This window comes from Pocillopora verrucosa, chromosome 2 (genome assembly GCF_036669915.1).
Source record: "Pocillopora verrucosa isolate sample1 chromosome 2, ASM3666991v2, whole genome shotgun sequence".
Taxonomy (NCBI): domain Eukaryota; kingdom Metazoa; phylum Cnidaria; class Anthozoa; order Scleractinia; family Pocilloporidae; genus Pocillopora; species Pocillopora verrucosa.
The window spans coordinates 10,528,539-10,548,510 of record NC_089313.1 but is presented as its reverse complement, the minus strand read 5'-3'; the positions used below and the strand labels follow the sequence as shown (position 1 = coordinate 10,548,510).

The 19,972-nt window shown below is 38.8% G+C and overlaps 1 protein-coding gene across 1 annotated transcript in view; it reads right to left on the bottom strand.

The window, feature by feature from the left end:
- LOC131771281 (fibropellin-1) overlaps positions 1–7,932 on the bottom strand; it is a 9,355-nt gene extending 1,423 nt beyond the window's left edge. The window contains exons 1-11 of the mRNA XM_059087052.2: positions 7,910–7,932; positions 7,665–7,740; positions 6,881–7,522; positions 6,635–6,747; positions 6,390–6,507; positions 4,454–5,095; positions 4,207–4,320; positions 3,964–4,080; positions 2,504–2,620; positions 1,758–1,874; positions 532–645 (exon numbers count right to left, since the gene is read on the bottom strand). Of these exons, the coding sequence (XP_058943035.2) occupies positions 532–645; positions 1,758–1,874; positions 2,504–2,620; positions 3,964–4,080; positions 4,207–4,320; positions 4,454–5,095; positions 6,390–6,507; positions 6,635–6,747; positions 6,881–7,522; positions 7,665–7,728 (2,158 nt within the window). The 5' untranslated portion in view covers positions 7,729–7,740; positions 7,910–7,932. The remainder of the gene's footprint in view (positions 1–531; positions 646–1,757; positions 1,875–2,503; positions 2,621–3,963; positions 4,081–4,206; positions 4,321–4,453; positions 5,096–6,389; positions 6,508–6,634; positions 6,748–6,880; positions 7,523–7,664; positions 7,741–7,909) is intronic.
- Positions 7,933–19,972: the final 12,040 nt, after the last annotated feature.

The following is a 19,972-nucleotide window of genomic DNA, read 5'->3' as shown; positions in this document are numbered from 1 at the left end:
GGGGAGGAAAAAAACCGGTAAAATTTATGAATTCGCATCCAATGTATGTCAGTTATTACAACGACACAATCATTAGATTTTGACTTAAAGTGATGACAAGTGGTAACTATTTCTTCACTGGTCTGTTGAAGTTACCGAACCAATGAATCCTAGCTAACAATTGCTCTTTTTACGGTGCGATAAATTAGGCTCTTCCGTAGAACTGACTCGGGGTCAGGATAAACTTTTACAGCACATTTAAAAGGTACCAAGCGTCATCTTAAATCTTTTCCCCATGGAACTTCTCACAATATCCTGTTTTTCTGTTTTCCTTCGAAACAAGTATCTTGAAAATGTCTGGCCGACGTTTTCAAGTTTGTCCGAAATAGTTGCTATAAATCATTCTAATCACCACGATGGCTTATTTTTAAAGATTCCATTCTTGTGTCTTTGACGCAGAATTTTTCTTTTTTTGTTTTTTAAAGTTTTTAGTTTACTAAATTTAACTCGTGTATCTAACTTTTATGTATAATAGGGCTACTTTCTTCTCACCGCAATATTTTCCAATGTATCCATCCGTACAGTCGCACGTGTAGCTGTTGATTCCGTCGACACATGTTCCTCCATTAGCACACGGCACCTTCACATCCAAACATTCGTCGATATCTGTAAAATTTCAGTAACCCAATCTGTTAGTATTCTTGATTTCCGTTAACTTTATTCAATTACTGCTGTGCGTGTTTTTCAGATTGCAAAATATTTATGTTTCTTTTAGAATTACGCGAAATGTCGCATCAGTTAGCGAAGGGATCGACGGAGGACATTTAAAAGCTTCCAATGCTTCAGAATGTTATTACAATCATAAAAGATATTTTGAAAGTATAGAGGCGACACTGCGGCAATGCAGCAAGTAAATTTTAAAACCTTTACGTGGGATGCCAAAATGGTAACCTGGAGAATGACGTCGTTGCGCCTTATCTAGACTACATTATGTGGTCTGCAGGCCACGCATCCTTACGTCACAATAACTTTGCAAGGTTCTTCAGAGTTTTGCACTCACAGACTTGCGTGTCACGAGTTAAAAATTAGAAGTTAAAACAGGCATAAGTGGCTGCAGATCTTATCAACTAATAAATATAACGGCACTGGTCTCAAATTTAAGAAATGTTTCTTCCTAGAGGTAAGACTGATTAATCTTTTTTTTCCACAACCAAGGACATTCTTGAATATTAGAAGGGCTCTTTCCGAAGGGCTTTTCTCGCTTTATCTGGGCAAGAGTTTCGCAATGCACCCATTTGATATCTCAAAAGTCTCAAGTTGGAAAATAACTTGAATCAATAGTTCAATCTAGGGGTTGTATGATACGGTCAACAACTTACTCACTGATTTACTTATTTAAATCATTATCACGCATATTCGTAGGTATCTTGCTAATAGAAATTCATCGTTTTTGTAGAACACCTATCAAAAATCTTTACCTTAGTTGTTTTGCAGTTGTATACTATTATTAAAGTATTTATCGTATATTTCAAAATCCCGAGTTGTTATAAAATGGAATTGTTCAATTTCTTCCTGCTCCAATTTCTTTAATTTTTGTTTTCCATAATATTGTAAAGCACCATAAGCTACTGATAATAATCGCTATAGAAAGTTGTTATTATTATCATTATCATTATTGTTATTATTATCATCATCATTATTATTATTACTGAATTTGGTCGAAGATCGACAAGACCTACAGCCAACGGTTTATTTTTCGTCTATAGTTGATAACCAACCTGTTTCGCAATTTTTTCCCGTAAATCCAGGTTTGCATTTGCATTCATAGCTTCCATGTGTGTTCTCGCACTGTCCGCCATTTTGGCATGGGTTTGAGGTCTGGCATTCATCAATATCTGCCCCAAATAAAAAAAACTTTTAAGAAGGGAGAGCGGTGGGAAAAATTTTCTTCCTGGTCATGCGTAGTTTTAGTTACATTTACTGACCGTTATCCCCCCTCAAAGTAAGTTTGCACGTGTCCTAACTTGATATCTTGTTTCCCAGGCCTGCATTTCTTTTTTCTGTCATATATCTACGAATATTTCACATCCTTTTTTTTCTCTTTGCAGTTCTCGAACAGCAAAATTAGAGCTTAAAATTATTTGACCTTTGGTTTAATTGCTTACAACTTGAGAGTTTACTGTTCAGTTCCTTGAAATTAAAAAGGGAAAAGAACAGGCCTTGGTGATTGCAGATACTACCAACTATGCCATATCACGATATTAACTTTAAACTCCAGAAATATTTCTTCCTTGAGATGGCACCAATATTCATGCAATTAATTATAGATTCACGCAATCAACTGATATCTCGAAGGTCACCGGTTTGAATGTCACTCGAATCGATTTTTAAAACTGTACTGTCGCAATTTTCTATGATAAGATCAACACGTTACCCATTAATTCACTGATTTAAAGTACGTAGGCATATGACAAATAATGTAACCCGGCAAAAACCCAGGTAATGTCTATGATCAATAACCCACCTGTTTCGCAATTTCTTCCTGTAAATCCAAGCGTGCATTTGCATTCATAGCTTCCATGTGTGTTTTCGCATAGTCCGCTATTTTTGCATGGATTTGAGGTTTGGCATTCATTGATATCTACCCCAAAGGAAAAAAAACATGTAAAGTTGAAATCATTATGCGCATAAAGACAGTCCAAGAGGAGAGAGGGACGGGGAGAATTTTTGCTCAATCACACATTTCAACGAATAGTCGACTCCCAGGAATCTTCAAGAATGGAGTATGTCTAACAATTCATACTTTTCGCCGAAGGTGAAAATATACTATTGAAAAATACTCGAGTCACAGTCGAAAAGATCATTGAACAATGACTCATTGAGCCTGAGAAGAAAAATTTACCTTGGTATTACGGTTCTGTTGATCATCAGAACAAAATCATTAATTTATATTTTTCTTTGCTTCTAACTAGTCACGCATAAAGGATCAGGGACACGCAGTCTGGTTTATAGATCACATAATGACAGCAAGTCATTTTTCTCGTAGAAACTGCCATCTTTTCTCCTCACCGATACGTACTGAAACTTCGCTTTCCCTTAAGTTTGTTCAAAATGTGGGACTTTACCGCTCAGTTTGAGAGAATTTTTTAAAACAAACCTAGGTTCTTGTTAATTTTATCAGCTGCTGCATATCTCTTTTTATAATCTATCAAATATTTCTCGCTTATATGCGATTGGTCTAAACGCATCCAGTGAGAGAATATGCCCTAGCTAAAACTGAATATCTGACGATGTACCTCAAGTGATATTCCCCAATTTTCAAACCTCACATCAACTACGCTAAAAGTGTTCGTTTCAAATTTAATTCAAGATGAGAGCGCGTTTAGCTTTTGTTACCGGAGAAGGAACATTTTTGTTTGTTCTTAAAGTGGTACCAGGCAACACTGAAACGTCATCCCACGCGCAGCAAACATTACATTGTTCGTAAACATTTTACCCACGGGTAATAAACTCCATAGCCTCCATTTGGTGAGAACAAATGCTCGTATATGTATCCTTGGATGTTATTTGTTCCTCGAAGCTCAAAGTTTTTCTTGAGCTTCGATCTCGTAAAAACTGTTCACATCCCGGAATAGTTAGCGTCCGCGGACAAATATTCGTGCATGTTTTCGCCCCAAATGGAGGTTTTTCCTTAAACAGCCCTTGCATTAAAAAAACTTGACTTTCGAGAGATCACGCTAATAAATCTTTGCCTCAGCCAGTAAGATTCTTAAATCTTGAACTTTCTCGCTCTGCGTGACGGCTTCACACAACCAACTAATATTACGAAAGTCACAACTAAGTATATCACTTCAATCAATTTTAGGAAGGGTAAAATCCGAGATCAACACAACTTCAAAGTTTAATTCACTGATTTGGATAAAGAAAGCATATAACAAGTACTGTAACTAACAGCGCATATTTCGTCTATGGTTGATAACCAACCTGTTTCGCAGTTTCTTCCTGTAAATCCAGATTTGCATTTGCATTTATAGCTTCCGTATGTGTTCTCGCACTGTCCGCCGTTTTGGCATGGGTTTGAGGTTTGGCATTCATCAATATCTATACCTCATATAAAAAAAAACATGTAAAATTAAAGTCATTTTTCACGTAAGGGCGGTTCAGAAGAAGAGAGCAATGGAGGGAATGTCTGCTCGGTCATGCGTAACTTTAGTCATGTACACTGACCGTGTTCACAGTTGGTTCCTTGGAATCCCTCAACACAGGAGCATGTATAGCCATCACCAGATGTGCTGCATGTGGCCTCATTCTGACAGGGTTTTAATTCATCGCAAGCATCAGCTACAAAAAGAAATGACTCATTTCTCTTTTTTTTCTTAAGTAGTGGGTGTTTATGAAAAGAGATTTAAAATAACGTTGAAAGTGAACAAAAGTCCTATAATTGTAGACTATGAAAAAGTTTTAAAGGAATTACCTAAGCCAACCTTTTTCACTGCATTTATCTGCTCTGCAGTTAAAGCCACGTTATAAAGTTGCATAACAGCAATTCTTCCTCGGAAGTACCGCCAATCCCCGTCTTTCACACCCATCCGGACTTCGTTCTGAGTGGAAAGGTGGACTTTTCCAATGCTAGATTGAGCGGTACGTCTTCCATCCACCCACAATCTTGCAATACCAGTATTGTAGTCATATGTAGAACCGACATAACTCCACTGGTTTATTGGCAAAATACCGCCTACCAAATGTGGAGTGAAATGGTAATTTCTGTGAGTGTAGCGAACGAACAGCTGTCCATACACCACCCACAGATGGACACCCCAACTACCGGTTCTCTTATAATTGAAGAGAGGACCATCTTTACCCGTAGGATACACCCAACATAACATGGTTATAGAGTACTGAACATCCAATGCTCCATTATTTGGGAACTCGATGTAACTTCTGGCACTGCCTGCGAACGCGTACGAACTGCCGGTCTTTCCATCAGGGCCATCAGCTAAAGATACGCCAACAGGATTTCCCTGGGGAACTCGACTTTTAATTTCCCTTGTTTGATACTTGCTGTTCAGGGGAAAGACGGCGACAGGATTTGGTACCGTAACTGGTACACTTACAGCTGGAAGGTAAAACATCAGAACAAAAACATTAATTTATTTTTTATCTTTGCTTCTAACTAGTCACGCATAAAGGATCAGAGACACGCAGTCTGGTTTATAGATCACATAATGACAGCAAGTCATTTTTCTCGTAGAAACTGCCACCTTTTACTCCTCACCGATACGCACTGAAACTTCGCTTTACCTTAACTTTGTTCAAAATGTGGGAATGTACCGCTCAGTTTGAGAGAATTTTTTAAAACAGGCCTAGGCTCTTTAAAATTTCATCAGCTGCTACAAATCACTTTATATAATCTATCAAATATTTCTCGCTTATATGCGATTGGTCTAAACGCATCCACTGAAAATATGCCCTAGCTAAAACTGAATATCTGACGATGTACCTCAAGTGATATTCCCCAATTTTCAAACCTCACATCAACTACGATAAAAGTGTTCGTTTCAAATTTAATTCAAGATGAGAGCGCGTTTAGCTTTTGTTACCGGAGAAGGAACATTTTTGTTTGTTCATAAAGTGGTACCAGGCAACACTGAAACGTCATCCCACGCGCAGCAAACATTACATTGTTCGTAAACATTTTACCCACGGGCAGCAAACGGTACATTGTTCGTAAACATTTTACCCACGGGCAGCAAACGGTACATTGTTCGTAAACATTTTACCCACGGGCAGCAAACACTACATTGTTCGTAAACATTTTACCCACGGGCAGCAAACGGTACATTGTTCGTAAACATTTTACTCACGGGTAGCAAACACTACATTGTTCGTAAACATTTACCCACGCGTTGCAAAAGTATTGCAGAAGGATAATAAACTCAATAGCCTCCATTTGGTGAGAACAAATGCTCGTATATGTATCCTTGGATGTTATTTGTTCCTCGAAGCTCAAAGTTTTGCTTGAGCTTCGATCTCGTAAAAACTGTTCACATCTCGGAATAGATAATGTCCGCGGACAAATATACGTGCATGTTTTCGCCCCAAATGGAGGTTTTTCCTTAAACAGCCCTTGCATTAAAAAAACTTGACTTTCGAGAGATCACGCTAATAAATCTTTGCCACAGCCAGTAAGATTCTTAAGTCTTGAACTTTCTCGCTTTGCGTGGCGGCTTCACACAACCAACTGATGTTACGAAAGTCACAACTAAGTATATCACCTCAATCAATTTTATAAAGGGTAAAATCTGAGATCAACACGTTACCTCAGTGTTAATTCACTGATTTGGATAAAGAAAGCATATAACAAGTACTGTAACTAACAGCGCATAATTCGTCTATGGTTGATAACCAACCTGTTTCGCAGTTTCTTCCTGTAAATCCAGATTTGCATTTGCATTTATAGCTTCCATGTGTGTTCTCGCACTGTCCGCCATTTTGGCATGGGTTTAAGGTTTGGCATTCATCAATATCAATACCTCATATTAAAAAAAAAATGTAAAATTAAAATCATTTTTTCACGTAATTGCGGTTCAGAAGAAGAGAGCAGTGGAGGGAATGTCTGCTCGGTCATGCGTAACTTTAGTCATGTTCACTGATCGTGTTCACAGTTGGTTCCTTGGAATCCCTCAACACAGGAGCATGTATAGCCATCACCAGATGTGCTGTATGTGGCCCCATTCTGACAGGGTTTTAATTCATCGCAAGCATCAGCTACAAAAAGAAATGACTCATTTCTCTTTTTTTTCCTAAGTAGTGGGTGTTTATGAAAAGTGATTTAAAATAACGTTGAAAGTGAACAAAAGTCCTATAATTGTAGACTATGAAAAAGTTTTAAAGGAATTACCTAAGCCAACCTTTTTCACTGCATTTATCTGCTCTGCAGTTAAAGCCACGTTATAAAGTTGCATAACAGCAATTCTTCCTCGGAAGTACCGCCAATCCCCGTCTTTCACACCCATCCGGACTTCGTTCTGAGTGGAAAGGTGGACTTTTCCAATACTAGATTGAGCGGTGAGTCTTCCATCCACCCACAATCTTGCAATACCAGTATTGTAGTCATATGTAGAACCGACATAACTCCACTGGTTTATTGGCAAAACACCGCCAACCAAATGTGGAGTGAAATGGTAATTTCTGTGAGTGTAGCGAACGAACAGCTGTCCATACACCACCCACAGATGGACACCCCAACTACCGGTTCTCTTATAATTGAAGAGAGGACCATCTTTACCCGTAGGATACACCCAACATAACATGGTTATAGAGTACTGAACATCCAATGCTCCATTATTTGGGAACTCGATGTAACTTCTGGCACTGCCTGCGAACGCGTACGAACTGCCGGTCTTTCCATCTGGGCCATCAGCTAAAGATACGCCAACAGGATTTCCCTGGGGAACTCGACTTTTAATTTCCCTTGTTTGATACTTGCTGTTCAGGGGAAAGACGGCGACAGGATTTGGTACAGTTACTGGTACACTTTCAGCTGAAAGGTAAAACAGTGTGAGTTTTGAATGGATTTGGTAATTGTACGATAAAGAGGTCTCATGGGAAGATGATCTGGTCTGAATGGGGCGAGAGACTTTCTCCGCTGCTCTTGCAAAAGAGAAATCTTGAAGGATACTAACCGTTAATAAGCGTGATCAAAATCTGTAGAGCACTGATTTGAAAGATCACCTTGAACCTCCCCATGTTGTCAAACTTCTGCTGTTGAAATAAGGAAACGATAATTGCAAACTAATTATAAACAGAACTCTGCTGATGCGTCTTGCATTCTATGTTTCTAGATAAAACAGAATTTCTGCAAAGTTCGAGCTTGACCGGCGGGCAATCAAGCCGCTCGACAGTGTATCAAACACATTGTCAACCTTACCTTTTCAAAAGCAGCACGTTTAACTCATGAAAAACAACGATGAAGTGGTAACGCCTAACTTTCCTTTGACGCTTTTACAGCATAGCAATCCATTTCAGCGCATGCGTTGATGGGTCATTAATCAAACTAAAGGCGAACGATACAGATTTTAATTCTATTTCTTACTCATCATTCGACACAGATAAATTTACATAACAATATTCCCGTATTGGGCGTCAATCATCCTATCAAAGAGTGATTAGTCCTTTTTGATCAAACCGTGAACATCGAGATCCAAATATTTTTTTAAGTAAGCACCAATTAAAGATACTGCCAAATAGTAAGAAATACATTTAATGAGCTATTCTCTCAAAAACCAGCTTAAAGAAGGAAATATCACCAAGAGAACACGATAAACCGTATAAAAAGGCAGAACCGTATGGAACCGCGAAACAAGGCAGGTCACAAGGAAAATTGTGACTTGAACATTTCTTTCAAATAATTTATTGGGTTTGTAACAAGCTGCTTGACTTTTCTCATCACCAGCACTGACATTGAAAGAAGGAGAATATGTTTAAAAAATTGTGACGAAAACTGCTGCCGATTCCTAATACGAAATGATCACGGTGACTCAGGTGGTTTAGTAATTTGTCTGTTTTCGCCGCGATATGAAAGGATAATTATGGAACAGTAATTTCTATTGTAGTATAGGAGTTGGCTGTACGAGATCACAAAGTGATCGCGTGCAAAAACGCCAACTCTCCATACTACTTTCCATATTATGGAAATTATTCAACGAAATTATCATTCCACTATTTCAATTCCGACGCGTGAAAAACCCCTATTTCGATTGTCGTATGAAATTTTGGAACAAGCAAGTCCTATTAAAAGATTATCTTATGTACCCAAAGGCTTATCATTTTTGAAAGACGCTTTCAGTGGACTGACAATGTCAAAAAGCGACGCCCCAAAAACCGTTGCTGAATATAAAAGAGAATATGAAAAAGACAAAAGATGTGAATATCGAGGAAGTGTGACTGACTGGGCTTTGGAAAAGGGTTACGCTGGAAGAGCAAAATATAGATATCCATTTGGGCGTGCTTTAGATATTCGCAAAGCAATCGGGAGGTTGTACTTTAATGCTTGTAAAAATGGTCATAATTATTCATTGGCTGGCAAATGCAAGCATGTAAAAGGCAAGACGCATCAACGCAACATTAGTGATTAAACACCTTTTTATCTTTGAATTATCCACAGACTGGTTATTTCAACTTATTTAAACGTACTATTTTTCAAACATTTCAAGATTTGTCTATACGTATATGAAAAATACAAAGATATCTATATATATGAATAAGGCTGATTTAAAAAAGCTCAGTAAATCAAAATTGATCAAACTGTTGTTAAAACAGAATGCAGAATGAACTCCCAATCCAAGCATTAAATAAATGGTGAAGCAGAGCGACATAATAATAATGGAAGATAAACCAGTTTCTACAACGGGTGTTTCAGCTCTAAAGATGTGTTGAAGGAGCATAAAACTAACTGTATCACAAAAAGTGGCAAACAAGCAATTGAAATGCCATAAAAAATCAAAAAATATATTGAAATTTAACAATTATAATAAACAATTACCAATACCATTTGTCAACCACTATTTTAATCCCGACGCGTGGGAGACCGCTATTTCAATTCCGACGCATGGGAAACCACTATTTCAATTCGACGCGTGGGAAACCATTATTTCAATTCCGACGCGTGAAAAACCATTACCGTATTTCTTCACCTATATGCCGAGCGATTTTTTCAACATTTGACACAAAAGTTTGGGAAATTTTTTCACAAGAAACGGGGTTCGGCTTATAGCCGAGGGTTTGGGATTCAAAATGTTAATGCGAAATGACCGTAAATTCAGTGACTGCAGCGCTCTTTACATGCTTTAAAATTGTCATGACAACAACGTATTTCTGACCACCAATCAGATTCTTTGCTTCCCACGTATTGAAAGACTATCTCACTCGACTCGGTGAACACTCTTCTCATTTCACACTACAAATGAATTATTTTGTCTCTTTGCTGTGAAAACCACTCCATCGCTTGCTTGTCGAGTTCGGGACACTTGGGAGTGAAACGGCCCATTTTTGCGCGTTTCGCAGACTCCTAGGCTTGCCAGAAAGAATAGTCGCCCGATCTTTTCTCCAGGGTTTTGGAGAAGAGTTTCTTTTGGATAACACGAGTCTGTTGGAAGGTCTCTAACTTTTAGGGTCTCGGCTTATAGCTGAAGAAATACGGTATTTCAATTCTGTCGCGTGGGAAACCACTATTTCCATTCCGACGCGTGATTTCGATTGCCGTATGGAATCAAATGCTTGACTAATTTCCTCGAAAAAGTTTCTGTTGAATTACATCATTGATTTCCTGTTCTTCTGAGAATGTTTCGCAATGGGAAAATGTTGTGAGATCATAGCGCTAGTCTCCTATAGTATTCCGACACTTTTATGTCATGAAATGATTCCCTCAAATGATTTTATAACATAGGTAGTAAATTTGTCTGATCAAATTCAATTTCGCAAGCGTGCTTCATATTCCTATTGTGCACGCTCATGACGTCAGCAAACATATCCCTCGAGAAAAAAAAATTTCCATCGGGTTGAAAATGTTGTAAAACAATTGGTTCATACGTCAGCTATGCGTTCATCGAGATATGAAGCACGCGGGAAATTTAGAGAGCACTCAAGAAGCCAGAGTTGCTCTCGGCTACGCCTCGAGCAACTCTTACGCATCTTTCGTGCTCTCCAAACTTCCCACGTGCTTCAGATCTCGATGAACGCACGCTGACGTATGAACCAATTGTTAATTGTTAAACAATTTCATGAAATGATTTCGTTGAAAATTTCCATAATATGGAAAGTAGTATAGAGATCACTTTGTGATCTCGTACAGCCAACTCCCATACTACAATAGAAATTACTGTTCCATAATTATCCTTTCATATCGCGGCGAAAACAGACAAATTACTAAACCACCTGAGTCACCATGATCATTTCGTATTAAGAATCGGCAGCAATTTTTTAAACATATTCTCCTTCTTTCAATGTCAGTGCTGATGATGAGAAAAGTCAAGCAGCTTGTTAAAAACCCAATATTGATAAGGGAATGAGTCCTTTAATCAAACTTCAGGTGAAGGGGAGTTCAGTTAAAATAAATTATTTGAAAGAAATGTTCAAGTCACAATTTTCCTTGTGACCTGCCTTGTTTCGCGGTTCCATACGGTTCTGCCTTTTTATACGGTTTATCGTGTTCTCTTGGTGATATTTCCTTCTTTAAGCTGGTTTTTGAGAGAATAGCTCATTAAATGTATTTCTTACTATTTGGCAGTATCTTTTATTGGTGCTTACTTAAAAAAATATTTGGATCTCGATGTTCACGGTTTGATCAAAAAGTACTAATCACTATTTGATAGGATGATTGACGCCCAATACGGGAACATTGTTATGTAAATTTATCCGTGTCGAATGATGAGTATGAAATAGAATTAAAATCTGTATCGTTCGCCTTTAGTTTGATTAATGACCAATCAATCAATCAATGCTCATATACGAGCATTTGTTCTCGCCAAATGGAGGCTATTGAGTTTATTATCCTTCTGCAATACTTTTGCAACGCGTGGGTAAACTGTTTACGAACAATGTAGTGTTTGCTGCCCGTGGGTAAAATGTTTTCGAACAATGTGGTGTTTGCTGCCCGTGGGTAAAATGTTTACGAACAATGTAGTCTTTGCTTCGCGTGGGATGACTTTTCAGTGTTGCCTGGTACCACTTTATGAGCAAACAAAAATGTTCCTTCTCCGGCAACAAAAGCTAAACGCGCTCTCATCTTGAATTAAATTTTAAACGGACGTTTTTATCATAGTTGATGTGAGGTTTGAAAATTGGGGAATATCACTTGGGGTACATCGTCAGATATTTAGTTTTAGCTAGGGCATATTCGCTCACTGGATGCGTTTAGACCAATCGTGTATAAGCGAAAAATATTTGATAGATTATGAAAAGAGATTTGCAGCAGCTGATAAAAGTAACAAGAAACTAGGTTTGTTTTAAAAAAGTCTCTCAAACTGAGCGGTAAAGTCCCACATTTTTAGAAAACTCAAGGTAAAGCGAAGTTTCAGTACGTATCGGCGAGGAGAAAAGATGGCAGTTTTTTACAAGAAAAATGACTCGCTGTCATTATGTGATCTACAAACCAGACTGCGTGTCTCTCTCTCTCCTTCATGCGTGACTAGTTACAAGCAAAGAAAAAAAATCAATGTTTTTGTTCTGATGATCAACAGAACAGTAATACTGATATAAATTTTTTCTTCTTAGGCTCAATGAGTTATTGTTCAATGATCTTCTCGACTGTGACTCGAGTATTGTTCAATAGTATATTTTCACCTTCGGCGAACAGTATGAATTGTTAGACATACTCCGTTCTTGAGGATTCCCGGGAGTAACCCGGGAGCTATGAATGCAAACGCACGCCTGGATTTACAGGAAGAAATTGCGAAACAGGTGGGTTATTGATCATAGACATCACCTGAGCTTTTGCCAGGTTACATTATTTGTCATATGCCTACGTACTTCAAATTAGTGAATTAATAGGTAAAGTGTTGATCTTAGAGAAAATTTCGACAGTACAGTTTTAAAAATCGATTTAAGTGATATTCGAACCGGTGACCTTCGAGATATCAATTGATTGCATGAATCTCTGGCCAAAAAGAATCGAAGATGGTTCTTCAGAAAGAAACTCTTGACAGATTTAAGAATCTTTCTGGCCGACCGTGGGACCAATTTATTGGTGCCATCTCAAGGAAGAAATATTTCTGGAGTTTAAAGTTAATCCCGTGATATGGCATAGTTGGTAGGATCTGAAATCACCTAAGTCTATTCTTTTTGCCTTTTTAATTTCAAAGAACTGAACAGTAAACTCCCAAGTTGTGGGCAATTAAACTAAAGGTCAAACAATTTTAAGCTCTAATTTTGCTGTTCGAGAACTGCAAAGAGAAAAAAAAGGATGTGAAATGCAGGCCTGGGAAACAAGATATCAAGTAAGGACACGCGCAAACTTACTTTGAGGGGGGCATGCTATACAGATCATCCAGATCTTCGTGCAGACTCAAAGTTTTTCATATTACTGGTATTTATTTCCTTTCTCTTGTATTGAGGGATTCGAGAGAGTCAAATGTGGGTGATAACAGTCAGTAAATGTGACTAAAACTACCCATGACTAGGAAGAAAAATTTCCCCCCTCTTAAAAGTTTTTTTATTTGAGGCAGATATTGATGAATGCCGGAACTCAAAGCCATGCCAAAATGGCGGACAGTGTGAGAACACACATGGAAGCTATAAATGCACATGCAAACCTGGATTTACGGGAAAAAATTCCGAAGCAGCTGGTTTATCAACTACAGACGAAAAATATACCGTTGACTGCAGGTCTTGTGAACTTTCGACCAAATTCAAAAACAATAATGATGATGAGAAAGATGTTTTTCGTCCTGTAATGAGCGAGGGACAAAGAAAAAATTCTGAGTCCCTCAGAGGAGAGGGTCATCAATGAAAGTGAGTACCAAAAGGGGAGGGTAATACCTCTTCGTAAGCCATTCAAGGGGAGGGTCACACCCCTTTTCCAGTGTTTTTTAGAGAGGATTTTTCTGACGTTGCTTTCCATTTTCTCACGGATTAAGTTTCTCTTTTGACCTAATTTAATTTAATTTGGTGTTTTATTATAGGTTCTTGGTTACATTCCTACATGTATATTATGCCATGGCACATAGTTCAGCTCGCAGACATTCAATGTCGAGATATATTTACATTTAAACATTTTGCGTTCGCAAGAGAAATATTCTAAGGTTTCTACGCCATGGAACATACCAAGTAGTAGTGAGGGCGAAACTTTATTTGCATTTGTGGTTTGGTTGGCTTGATAGGATGATACTCACTTAAAGATGCTATCTGGAAACTGTTTTATCATTCAACGAACAAAAGTTGTTGACATGTCACTCTGTTTTACTTTGCAGCTATCAGTGTACCAAATCCTGTGGACGTCTATCCTCTAAACAGCAAGTATCTATCAAGAGAAATTAAAGATCGACTGCCCCCGGGTATCCTCAGCCATGTGTCTCTGGCACCTGGAATCGATGGAAAGGAAGGCGGCTCCTACAAATTCGCAGGAAATATCGGCAGTTACATTGAGTTTCCGAATAATGGAAGATTAGACGTAAAGCACTCCATTACGATTTTATGTTCGGTGTATCCTCAGAGTACAGCTGGTCCTCTCTTCTCGTACAGCGCTTCCGATAACTGGGGTGTTCTCTTTTGGATGACGAAAGGACAGTTGTTTGCTATGTTCTCACGCAGGGACCACCAACACACAAGGTATCTGTTTTACGATGCTTTGGCTTTGGCTTTTAACCAGTGGCATCACGTGGGGTGCTCGTATGACTTCATTTCCGGTGAGGCAAATTTATGGTTAAATGGACAATCGGTGCTAAAGATGAATATTGGAAAAGAGGCTGAACTTGCCACCCAAGAAGAAGTCCGAATTGGTGCTGTCAACATGGAGAAGCGGTACTTTCAAGGAAGAGTCACTGACGTACAAGTTTATGACGTGGCCCTGAACGCTGAGCAAATAAAAGCCGTAGAAGGCGTTGGTCAAGGCGGTAATTATTCTAAGACTTTAATTTATGCCAATTGATAACGTCTTCATAAACCAGTTACCGCGGTACCGCTATTTTTTTAAGAATTCTTATAAACCTTTTGCAGAGTGCTTCGTAGTTTACAGTCTAACGAATAGAGGGTCTTTTACCGGGTGTAGTGAGGGAGGTCATTTAACTGATAGAAGTGTATGTGTTTGTAGCTGATGTTTGCGCAGACAAAAAACCCTGTCAGAATGGGGGTGAATGTAGCAGCTCTGGTGACAGCTACACCTGTTCTTGTGTTGAAGGGTTCCAGGGAAAAAATTGCGAAACTGGTGAGTAAAAGCCTCACAAAAAATGTGTCAACAATGAAAGTTTGAGGATAAAATGCCTCCAATACTGCGATGCCTTTCAACAACAAATTTCGACAGGTTGATTTTGAAAAATGAAAGCTTAAAATTGACAAAATAACTCTACAGCAGGTTACTACAGTTCGTCTCCGATTCAGGATCGCAGGACCTTTCCAGACCCCACCTTTCCCTGTTCTTTTTTGTTGGAAAATTTCGTTCTTATTCTTATTATCAAATTTTCTATTTAGAATGCATTTAAACTAACTGGTTGCTCCGTTTTAAGCCTATATTTTTCGCGGCGTGGTTAAAGTGAAGGAACTTCTGAAACTCTCGACTAGAAATCTCCAAACTGCTCGCCGAGAAGGAAAAGTTGGCATGTTTTTGCTTCAAGGAAATTGCGAAAAACTGACTGGATCTTCATTTAACTATAAAGATACTCAGAGACACAGGGCAGCCCATAATTGACATTCAAAAATCGATTGATTAATCGATCCAATGATTTATGTTAATGCCTAAAAAAGTCAGACTAAACAGGTGCTTCTTTTAAAAAAATTCACAAATAAGAAAGACACACCATAGCTATAAAGTTGTTCGTTGTATTCGCGTCTGATTTGTCCCCCCTTGAACCGACTCAGAATAAAAGGCTTGACTTTTTTCATATCAGAACAGTGAGAAATGAAATTTCGAACTGAAAAGTTACTTAAACCTGTCTCTCAGGGACAACCCTTGTGCTTAAAAATTTTAACTTTGATGTTTTCTATTCTGGCTAGATATCAACGAATGTATAACTTTACATCCATGCCAAAATGGCGGACAGTGCACAAACACACAAGGCGGCTACGAATGCAAATGCAAACCTGGGTTTACAGGAAAAAATTGTGAAAAAGGTGAGAAAATTACTGGGCATTAGCTGTTGTTCATGGTCTTTGTGCTTGCAAAGAAAGCAACAAGTTAACCTTCTCCAAACAAACTTGGGGATTTCGACGGTAGCCTGCGGAGCAGACGTAATTTTGGCGAGCGAGTGCTCATTATTTTCTCAACAAAAATTATGGCAACCATCTTCGATTTTAATGGCAGCGGAAGGCTGGGAAGAGAAAGAAATTTCCACCAAGGGGGCGGTCGACGGTCAATGATAGGGAGAGGGGTGGGGGAAGGGGAGTGAAGATTACGCCTGTCTGAGGTCATTGTTATTTTGCAAAACTCCGTTCGCCCTCGAACGGAGTTCCTGATGAGCGCGGTTAAGCTCCAGCTGTCAATTAAAAGCCAAATGTATCATTTGGACATTTTGCTGCTGCGGGGAAAATACGAAGGATGGCAAACTCTGTAAATGATGAAGTTGTTAGTTTCGATTCCGCCTTGAGGGAAGCAAGTGTCTTTCGGAATTTAATATTTCTCGTGCATCAAAGTCGGAAAAAAAAAGAAACAATTGCTACACTGGTTCTGGAAAGAATCTACTGCCCGTGTTGCCAAATGGCTTTGGGAAAAGCCTGATTCAGGTGTTGGTTCCTATTAAAGAAATTATGACGGGGAAACTTTCGAGCGTAGTTTTCGTTTTTCCGCTCCAATGTATTGTTTATGATCAAATGGAATAGGCATCTTCGATCGGATTAACAGTAGCTACGCTCACGGATTAGCCATGATTTTGGACATCGCATATATAAAAGTATTACTTGTTCTGTTCGTGCAAAGCTTTGGCATATTAAAAAGGCGCTGTCTTCTTAGGTTATAGCGTGAGTTGTCATGGTCTGGTGGAAGGAGCGCCTTCAATTCATGCTTTGGATCACTGACAATGTTATCAAAAAGCTCCAAATCAATGCTCCAAAATGGGTGTTAACCACACCTTCATCGCCGAGTTGCACTTTCCTGAGGTTACTATTGATATTGCTCTTTTCTCGAGCCGTACCAGCTCTTTCTCTAGGTACCGGGGGAGACCGTTATATTTGAACCTACTTAAGTTTCGCGAAACCAACTGGGCACTCCGATGATAATGGGAACTGAACTCTTAAAAGATCCTATTAATGATACCAGAGCCGGACATTATTACGTTATATTTTTTCTTGAAAGGTATACTATATGTTAATGAGGACCTACTCGTTTCCGGTACTAGCCCATGCTATCTTTTCTCTTCTTTTGAATCTTGCATTGACTTTCCTTCTGTAAAATATGTAGATTTACTTTCAGCGTAGATTAATGTGTGGACAATTCAATGTGGCAGATCTATGTTCGCACATTAATTTGACATTCTGAGAACTTTACGTAATAACTATGCAGATACATGGTAGCTCTACCGCTCCTTATGAAGCTTAATCATCCCTCTTTCTTAGAGCCAGGCGTATACAGTGAACACGATACTATTTTACATAAACACGTTCAACGGTGCGCGCAGTCTCTTGGACGAATCAGGCTACATGAGATGCACCCCACGAGAAATAAATTACGAAAACGACCTCGGCTTTTATATCACCTTTTCTACGTTTTTGCATGAAATGCAGATGAGGACGATTGTTTAAATGCTGTGTGTTACAGTGGAGGAAAGTGTATCAACGGAATCAACAGCTACACGTGTGACTGCAAGGAATGATTCATTGGAGAACAGTGTGGTAAGAACGCTAAAAGGTCAACGGGTGTGTTTTGGTGACACCTTTTCTCGAACTGTTAAGGCTTTCCGGCAAAATAGAAATTAGAAAAACAGCATACGAGAGGTAAAATTTGACCCACCTCTTTACCGCTCCAGCATTCCTCTTTGAAATACATTTTGCTTCGCTTCGGGAGTACAAGGGTTTTTTTCCTTTTTTTGAACCTACTCTTTTCATATTTTTGTTCTCTTTGTTCCACGTCATTGATTAGTTCTACTGATTTTCAGAGCGAGACTGAAAGCTTGTTTTTGCCTACCAAGTCGCTTAAAACCCGACTTTGTCATGAGATTCATACTCTGTACATACACTTACCTATCCCCTTTCGAAAATGTACGAAGCGAGAAATTTCTGGCGAGTGTCGTCGCTCATTGTTGTCTTTATTACAATTCAAAGACTGAGAAGTAAACATCTTTTATAGGAAATCGTGCATTATGGCCTTAAGAAAAAACCCTTCCTTACTTAATTGTATCGATGGAGTTGATTGTATGTGTTATAGAGTGGGAAAAGCAAGGATGCTTTAAAGAAGTCAAAAAGAAGAACAAGGCCATGGGTAAAGTTCTTGGAAAATTCAGAAAGTACAAGAAGAATATCAAAGGTGCTGTGGAGGCTTGTATGAAAGCAGCTAAGGGGAAAAAACTGGAGATCTTTGGGGTTCGTGGGAAATTCAGCTGTGCGACAACCAAAGGCAATGCTGATTACAATGTGCATGGTGCATCACCCAAAGGGTGCAAAGAAGAAGGAGATCACGGAGTCGGAGTAAAATTGGCCAATTACGTCTACGTTTTGAAGAAGAATTAGAGGCATAAACTTCCCTCAAATCTGTATTTCTCGGCCTAAGCGACACCAAAAATAGTTCCTTTGAAATTTTGTAAGCGCTTTCTATAGCATTTTATTGTCAAGGGAAATAAATCTCAAGGCTCAAAGCCAATAACGTTCGAGCACGTAAAAGACTCCCTGAAAAAAGCTAAATTTTGGAAATTGATTGTGATGAAATCCCTGTTCCGTTTTCTGTACTGCAGGGATACTGAGTAGTTCAAAATCTTCACTTTGTGATGATTTTCGCGCGAATCGTACAAATTTCTGACTGGGTTTTACACGTAGTACTGCCGCTGACAAGCTGCGATTTCTGCTCTCAGATTCTCAGTGTTTAAGAGCGTTCAATTGAGGTTTTCTTTTTTTTTTGGTTGTTTTTACTTAGAATGAGCGGAAATCTGCTGATATATCCAAAAATGTCCATTTCTCGTCTTCTTTGGGGCGACCGATGGAAACTTCATGGAGAAATACAGCCTCACGCCATCGTAATAACTTACATGTTTATGACAAATGACCGGTGTGAGGATAGTTTCGTGTAGATCAGCCGACTTCAACATGTTTCAAAGGACATACAAGTATAACAGTGTATCCTCAGAGGACTTCGGATCGCTCGAATTCCAATGAAAGCGGCAGCACTCGGAATCTGGATGATATGCACACGATTTGAGGTATATGTTTGTAGTTACGTCGAGTAGTCCTCCATGAAGTTTGATGACAACCAGAGGCGAGATTTCTCTTCGGGATGTTGCTCATAAGATAACATTCTTCCAAGGCCGTGCATGTTTCATTTTTCTGAAACATTTGTTGTTGAGAACATTAGGTGTAAACATCGCCAAATTATGCAATATCTGATTTTGAGCTTTTTTCGCGAATTGCCCCTTTAAAAAGTAGAGGCAGGCCCGCAGAGATTTTTATATATTTAAAAACTAGAATATTATAACCAGCTAGGTGGGTAGTTTCAGTTCCAGAATCGGCGTACTTTTGGAGACATTCAGATAAACGTTTTCCCTGTTTTACCCGACAACAAAAATGACCGAAACTGTACCGAGATGAATAATCTATTGGTGTGTTCACATTCACTCCCAGGGAAAATTGAATAAATCAAAGTGAAGACAAATGACGTCACTATATTTGGTAGAAGTGCCAATTTATAATGTTCTATTCAGCTTGAGATAGAGAAATAAACATTTCACTCTTTTTTTGCGACGTTTTTGTATGAAAATGAGGCCCCAGACCTCGAACAAGCAGCCGTTGTTACCATGGCAACAAGAGTGCTGCGACCTTTAAAAAGGGCGTTTTTGTGCATCCCCCCTAAGTGCCTAACTACATGCAAAATTTGAAGGGGTGTTGAAAATTTTCATTTCCCAAGATGTTTGATTCTTACAGAGACTTGTTCTTAAATGCAATCGAAAGAGACGATTTTCTGTACAGAGCCTCGAGGCGATTTAAGACCTTGTTTCTAGTGCAGAGCTGTTTTCGAACGAGGAGCTCATTTTTCAGAACCAATTGACTGAGCATCTCTGATTGCAGATAAAACTTTATTTTAGAGCTAACCAAACCCTATTTAAGTCCTCTTGCTTTGAAATGAAAGGCGATGCAAATTATAAGG